The 8070-nt window shown below is 34.6% G+C and overlaps 2 protein-coding genes across 2 annotated transcripts; one reads left to right on the forward strand and one right to left on the reverse strand.

Moving 5' to 3' along the window:
• Positions 1 to 288: 288 nt before the first annotated feature.
• LOC111614264 lies at positions 289 to 4751 on the forward strand. Its single transcript, XM_023355644.1, has one exon. The coding sequence runs from the start codon at positions 1617 to 1619 to the stop codon at positions 2631 to 2633; it is 1017 nt and encodes a 338-aa protein (XP_023211412.1). The 5' UTR covers positions 289 to 1616; the 3' UTR covers positions 2634 to 4751.
• LOC111614266 (zinc finger BED domain-containing protein 5-like) lies at positions 4735 to 6549 on the reverse strand (the record flags this gene model as incomplete). Its single annotated transcript, XM_023355645.1, has 1 exon — positions 4735 to 6549. A coding segment is annotated over one exon (1815 nt), but the record flags the coding sequence as incomplete, so codon positions are not given.
• Positions 6550 to 8070: the final 1521 nt, after the last annotated feature.

The raw sequence follows: 8070 nt of genomic DNA on the forward strand, positions 1-8070 counted from the left end.
TAACATCACTGAGGAAATGGTCAATACTGCTGATATCAATGATGCAGTTGAAGTTGTCACTTTGTGTATTATTCAGGCAGCTGAGAAAACAATGGGAAAGACATCAACAAGATACCCAAAGCATCCGAAACCATGGTGGAACCAAAATTGCGAGGCAGCATTTAAAGCACAAAAGAAAGCATGGGGGATTTTCAGAAGATACCCCACTGCTGAAAATTTGATTGCTTTTAAAAAAGCAAAGGCAAATGCCAGAAGAGTTAGAAGGCAAAGCCAAAGGGATTCTTGGAGGAAGTATGTTTCTAGCATAACATCTTCCACTAGCTCAAAAGCAGTCTGGGATAAAATCCATAAAATTAATGGGAAATATGCTTCTCATTCTCTGTCCATGCTGGAAAATAATGGCACAATAATCAGTGATATACAGTGTATTGCTGATACATTGGGTGAAACTTTTTCCTTGTCATCCAGCAACATAATGAATTCAAGGGACTTCCAAGCTTAAAGTGCAAAAGGAAAAGCAACATTTAAACTTTTACTCTTCATCTGATGAGGAATATAATGTGCCATTCACTAGAATTGAATTACAAACAGTGATTTCTCGCACGGGGAATAGTGCTGTAGGTCCGGATAAAATCCACTACAGCATGATTAAAAATCTGTCAAGTAATTCCCTTTTTAATCTCCTGTATCTGTTTAACAGAATATGGACAGAAAATACTCTTCCTGACTCTTGGAGACTATCAATTATTATCCCTATTCCAAAACCTGGTAAAGACCGCAAGAATCTTTAATTACAGACCAATCTCTCTGACAAGTTGCCTGTGTAAACTTTTAGAGAGGATGGTAAACAGACGTTTGATGTTTCTCCTATAGGAAAAGAACTACTTTTCACCACATCAGAGTGGATTTCGTAGGAACAGAAGTACCAAGGATAATCTAGTAAAACTTGAAACATCCATACGCGAAGCATTTGTTAGACGACAACACGTAGTGTTTGTATTCTTTGATATAGAGAAGGCCTATTATCGCTGCTGGCGTTATGGAATACTTTGTGATCTACATGAGTTCGGATTGCGGGGTAACTTGCCAGTTTTTATAAAAAACTTCCTGCAGAATCGAAGATTCCAAGTTGGGATGGGCAACACTCTATCTAGGTCTTTTGTCCAAGAAGAAGGTGTTCCTCAAGGATGTATTTTGAGTGTGACTCTGTTTTTAATTAAAATTAATAGCATAGCTAACTGCCTTTCTCCCAGTGTGAAACACTCTCTGTATGTGGATGACTTTCAGATTTTCTGCCAGTCTAGCAACATGAGTTTTATCGAGAGACAACTGCAAACCTCCCTGAATCGCATAGAAAATTGGTCCAAGACCAATGGTTTCAGTTTCAACGTAGAGAAGACCTCATGCGTTCACTTTTGCCGAAGGCGTGGTCTGCACCTGGACCTTGAAATATATTTAAATGGGGTTAAAATTCCAATTGTGAATGAAGCAAGTTTTTGGGTGTTTGTTTCGACTAAAAACTGACACACTTGCGCAATTTGAAGAGTAGATGTTTAAAATCTTTAAATTTTTTATAGGTACTATGCTGTTCATCCTGAGGAGCAGACAAAGTTTCTATGCTCAGGATTTATAGGGCTCTTGTCCACTCTAAGCTGGACTATGGTTGCATTGTTTATGGCTCTGCGCGAGAATTTACTCTTCGGATACTGGATCCAATTTATCACCAAGCTTTGCGTTTGTGTCCTGGGGCATTCCGAACCTCCCCTATCCAAAGTTTGTATGTGGATGCTTATAAGCCTCCACTGTCTCTTAGGAGGGAACAGTTGTCTCTTTTTTATTATTTAAAACAGAAATCTCATACTAAACCTCCAGTTGATTGTACAGTATCAGATACTCAGCTGAAAAGGTTATTTGAAGCTCGCCCAAGTATTGTCCCTACATTCTTCATAAGAATGGAGAATGTAAGCAGCACGATCGACCTGAACATGAGCAACATTTCACAGGCCAAGATTGATAGTATTCCACCCTGGTCTACTCCTGCAATAAATGTTGACTTAAGCTTAAAGCAGTTTCCTAAGGAATCCATGCCAGACTATGTCTATAGACAGTGCTTTGCAGAAATCCAACACAATGACAGGAATTTAATTCCCATTTACACTGACGGTTCTAAATTGGATGATTATGTTGGCTCAGCGTTTATCTGCCAGGATGAAATTGTGGCAGAGCAAATTACATTGAATTCATCTATTTTTATTGCAGAGCTACATGCTATTCACTTAGCCTTAAACTATGTAATCAGAAAAGGTCATCGTCGCTGCGTGATTTACACTGACTCAGTTAGTGCACTTCAGGCTTTGATCTCGTGTGAACCTAGTTCTCACTCTATAGTGATTAAAATTCGTAAATTGTTTTGCCATCTTCTTGCAAGGAATATCTCTATAAAATTTTGTTGGGTCCCAGGCCATGTTGGTATAAGAGGAAATGAAGAAGCAGATGCAGCAGCAAAATCAGCTAGTCCTTCACAGCATACAATGCGTATTGAAGGAAGTGATTTTAAGCTAGTCATTAAAAAACGACTAGCAGAGAGATGGCAAAATGTGTGGAATGCACAAGTCCACAATAAACTGCATTAGATCAAACCTACAATAGAAAATTGGACACACAAGAAATTTTATAACAGGAGATCTGAAGTTATTATCACTCGTTTGAGAATTGGACATACTCGGTTGACTCATCAATACCTTTTGAAGGGTGATGAGCAGCCAATATGCCAGTATTGCAACTGTCCTCTTACTGTAAAACACATACTGCTCGATTGCTCTGTTTTTGAGACCAGGCGTAGACAGCATTTTGGAAATGCAAGTTTTAAACAGATTCTGGGTATGAGGCCCAATATTTATGATATATTAGACTTTTTAAAAGTCATTAATTTGTGTAAAGAAATTTAATTATTTATTTATTTATCTTTTAGCCTTTTGTTCATTCTTGTTTGTTATTAATATGTATATATTAGTATTTTGTTGCTGTTGCTGTTGTTTATTTATTTATTTTTGTCATATGTTTTTTATTTGTTATGTTTATAATTATTTACCATTTGTTATGGCGCAGCTTAGCTTATATGGCTCTTGTGCCAAAAAACTATTACCAACCAACCAACCAACCGAATCTCTTTAATGTCCTCCTCCTTAGTTGGTATAACAGAAAATCTTTTATCCAAGCTTTCAAACAATCTTTGTTTTTCAAAGATTGCTTCAACGTGTTCAATCACTCTGTTAAACTGTGTCAAGATATATGTCAAATGGCACTCCACCCCAAGTCTACTTTTAGGGTTACACTGTGAATAATTCTTTATTTCATCAAGAATGCTGTTAGCAAAATCATGAAATAATTTTTTCTCCGATTCCATATTGAACAAAGATGAAATAAGATAATTTTTTTATTCAATTAATTCAGAATGTTAGGTTTAAAATTATTCTAAAGTAAAATATCAATTCAATTAACTTGAAAACATTTGTATCGTCTACTTTGGCTCGAGACGATTCTAAAAATATATATGTCTGAAATTATGTATAGAAACGTAGAAAATGCAACTTCCTGTAATTGTTCTAGAAAGTTCCTGACTAAAACGTCAATGACAGTTGCTATGGTGATTGAAAAGTTGAAATTAGAATAAATCATAGAATTGCCATTATTCAAAAACTATAAGAGCTATGGTTATAAAATTTTCAGAAAGTATTACATTTTATGTCTTTTAAGAATTACCCGAATATCTTTCAGAAGTAGCCCATCGGAAGGAAGTTGCAGGGTGCCGAAAAAATCACCGGAAGTAGTTGATATCTTCTAAAGTACTGGACCCAGAACCTAAAAAATTGGAAGATGTACTCACATTAGCATTGCGGACAACCCATGATATCTGATTCCGGTTAATCGGTTTATGTTCGGAAAATTGAACCTGAAAAGTAAACAAAATTTTTAAAAGAGTGTTACTTTGTAATGGAGCGTCCGAATTTAACAAACTTGACGAATTCTTGGTCCCCATGAAAAACACTTTCATAAAATATATAACACTTAGTACAAATAATTAAAATTCATCAAAATAACTTAAAAATCCAAGAGCTGAAAAATTCCACTTCACTTCACATTGATGCAGCGCCGCCTCCAATCATGAAGGCAAGGGGAACCACTCCGTTACCAATTCCCCAGGACATTACTTTGCGCACAAACTTATTTGTACTAACAAGCACCGGGTGTGTGTTCGCCGCCATCAAAGTGACCTGATATGGCACATGAAGAAGAAGAATTTGTATTTAGATGGTTGGTGGTATTTTTTGCAGATTAGTAATAAAAGATTTATTTTTGCAAGTTTAATTAATTTAAAGGTATTTAGAAGCAGTTGCTTTTTATATAATATACGTTCTTTTACGATGTTATCCTGGTAGTAAGTATAAAGCGATTGTAGAATTGTAAGGAAGTTTATGTAATGTTCTGAAAAAATTATACACGATACAATCAAAGAAGATTTCACCCTAATCACAAATCTAATTTAACTTGAGAGTTTACAACATAGCCTATAACAGGGGTTCCCAATCTTTTTTATACTGTGACTCCCTTTACTGGCTATAATTTTTTTGCGACGCCCTTCTAAAAGAAGATACCTGCGTGTAGCTCTAGCAGACATTAAAATTACTTCATTATTCAAAGAAAACTCCAAAGAATATAAAATCTTAATAATTATTATTTATTAGAAAACATAATAGTACAATTAATGAGAAGATGAGCTTGCTTTTCTGAGCATAACTTCTCAAATCGGGGCTGAAGTTTTGAAATCGCTACTCTCATTTTTTTTTCTAAATTTATTTGTGACCTGTATTTCGACTTGATTACTGCAACTGCAGAAAAGCCAGTTTCACACAAGTACGATGTAGTAAACGGTAAAAGAACCTTCAAAGCTGTAGTACTGATAGCTGGATATTCTTGGGATACATTGCTCCAAAATTGAAATAGTTTGTCTTTATCAAATCGAAGTTTTAGGCTCGTATCACAAGATAGTTGTAATAGCTGTTCTTCCTCGACTGTTGAAAGTGTAGATGGGGTTGGGATCGATTGGAATGGGTCTCTAATCCAGTCGTATTGATTTACATTCTTTGGAAAATATGTATCAAAATGGATGCTTAGTGTTGATAAGTGTTGGATAAATATCAATTGCAAACTTGGCTCCAGATTTTGAATAGATTTTTCTTGCAGAAAGCCATTTAAAACAGGAAAACAGTCAGTAATTTCATGCTCCTCTTCTATTTTTCTTTTCCACAACAGCAACTTTTTTTTAAACGCTGCAATTTTATCAGCCAGTTGCATTATGTGTGTTTCGTTTCCCTGCAGCGATTTATTAAGGACATTTAATTTCTCAAATATGTCGCAAAGATACGCCAGTTTTATTAAGAAGTCAGTATCTTTAAACTTTTCTGCGTCACGATGCGATTCTATCAATAAATACGTGTACAACTCATGTTTTAATTCGTATATACGTGACAGTACGTTACCTCTCGACAACCAACAAGAGTTACAGTAATAAAGTAAAGATGTATGCTCGGCACCCAAATCTTCACAAAGCTTTCGGAAAAATCTTGCCTTCACGAGTCTTGTTTTTATAAAGTTTACCACTTTAATAATTATATCAATCACAATATTTAATTCAGGTGAAATATTTTTTGTAGCTAGGGCCTTTCTATGTATGACACAATGTGTCCATTTTGCATTTGGTGCCTTGGTTTTAATTAGAGCTTGAAGCCCTCCATATTGCCCTGACATTGTGCAAGCTCCATCTGTACACACATCAACACAGTTCTCCCATTGAATTTTATTTTCTTTCATGTATGAATCTATGATTGCAAACAAATCACTAGCCTTCCTGGTATCAGTCATTTCTTTGCAAAATAACAAATCCTCACATACATTTGCTCCTTCCATGTACCGCACGTAACATATTAATTGAGCGTTGTTATTACTGTCTGCTGCTTCATCCAGTTGAATGGCAAATAAACCAGAAAGTTTTTCCACAGTTTGCTCATTAATGTCTTCAGCTATGTCATGAATGCGACGACTAATCATATTGTTAAAAAGAGTAACATTTTTTATTTCTTTAGCTGCCAATTTTCCAATTATCACTGATACCATATCAATCGCTGCAGGTAAAATAAGATCTTCAGCAATCGTGTGTAATTTCTTGCATTTGGCAATACGGTGAGCGACCTTATAAGAGGCGAGCAGTGCTTTGGAGGGAATAGATGCTCTGGAAAACAAGGATGTCGACTGATGTTTCAGTTCTCGCAATTTTCTTGCAAAAAAATCTTGCGGTTTTCTACAAGGAAAACCGCAAGATTTAATTAAATTACTGTGAATTGTTTCTAAATGATGTTTCAATTTATTAGGAAGCATACTTTCAGCTGCCAGCACTTTATGACAAACAACACATTGGGGTAGTTCCACATTTCCTTTGCTAACGTAAGTAAATCCAAAATCTAAATATTGGTCATCATATTTTCTGTACTTTTTTCGTTTTTATACAGTTTCCTTTGTACTCTTTCCTGAGTCTTCAACACGTTTTCTATTTATTTGAATAATGTTATCCATTTTACAATGCGCAATTTAAATAGAACACACTTGAAATCAAAACACTGATTCATCAACGCTTGTAATCGACAAAAACAAAAGACTGAATGAAAGAGCGGGAAATTGGAGGAGCGGGGTGATGAGACGCATGCACCATGCACTCACTCATTACGTAGTGTGCAGGCGACCGGTGGGTATCGTCTCGCGACTCCCCTATGATAGCGCCGCGACTCCCCAGGGCGTCGCGACGCACAGTTTGGGAAGCCCTGGTATAGAGTATCAAGATGTTTTATGAAAACAGAAGAAATGAATTGAGAAGTTTTCTAAATATTAAAATTATTTATAATTTTGATTTACTTGAGAAATTTTTGATCTGAAAATAATTTATAATCTGAAAAATTAAGTTTTCAGGTTATAAATAATAAAAGTTAATAAGATTATAAAAAATAATTCTTCCAAACATTCACGAGACATTGTTCTCACTACTTAGAGGCCTCACAACTGAACGTCACGACAGCATACACATTATGGTTGGCCTGTGTAGTCCAAAACTGTGCAGGAAAGTCAAATGGTTTTTTGTTTCTACTCCAGTGGCTTGTACCTGTACAGTTTTCCCCCACACACTAACAGGAATTCCTTAAGGCCAGGCCTGCACAGTTATTCCTCAAAGGATTTCCTCAACGTGTGTGGGACCCTTACTAATTTAGTTAATTTTATGTGTAACTTTATTATTTTACCACATAGTTAGCAGTATTATCAATCAATCAAATATTTTTATTTGTATTAAGGCTAAGCCTTATTACAGAGGGTATTTTTCCAATGATATATTAATATACATTTGTTATCTATCAATCGTTTAATATACATCATCTTCAAAATCATCAATAATATTGCAATAACCATTTAATAGTAAATTTTGTCATTATTTATCTTTTAAATATTTTACTTTAAGTAACATAATTAGTAAAAAACAATTTTTAGTTTTATTAATTTATTACATATTTTTTAGTTCATTGGTGATTTAATTAAAAAAAACCATTAATACATTTGATTTAACATAAGGTTGTTTAATTTAGTTCTAAAGTCTTGATTTTGCTTCGTATATATTAGTTCTTTAATTTCATATTTTTTGATGATATTTCTTTGGTCCTTCGCAATCTCTTAGTAAATGGTTCAAAGAATAGTCTCTGGAGTTAAAATCACCAAATAATAATACATATGGAGAGATATTTTTCCATTTTTCGAGATTTTTGAATATTTCATTTAGTAAGTCTATCTGGCTAGTCTGAATGTAAACTAACACCATAATAATTAACTTTTTGTATAAATGTTTCATTACAGTATTATCAATTTATAATAAGATTAGAATATAATTAGTTGCTTTTTGTATAAATTTTACAGAAACAATGTTTTTTCTTACTATTAGACAAAGTCCTCCATGCGGTCTCCCAGGTCCTATTG

This window comes from Centruroides sculpturatus, unplaced genomic scaffold, assembly GCF_000671375.1.
Source record: "Centruroides sculpturatus isolate CEXI.00-Female unplaced genomic scaffold, Cexi_2.0 scaffold1941, whole genome shotgun sequence".
In the NCBI taxonomy this organism is placed as follows: Eukaryota; Metazoa; Arthropoda; class Arachnida; order Scorpiones; family Buthidae; genus Centruroides; species Centruroides sculpturatus.

Coding starts and splice junctions, on each gene's coding strand:
- LOC111614264 (XM_023355644.1), top strand. CDS start 1,617: ATGCTCAGGATTTATAGGGCTCTTGTCCACTCTAAGCTGGACTATGGT.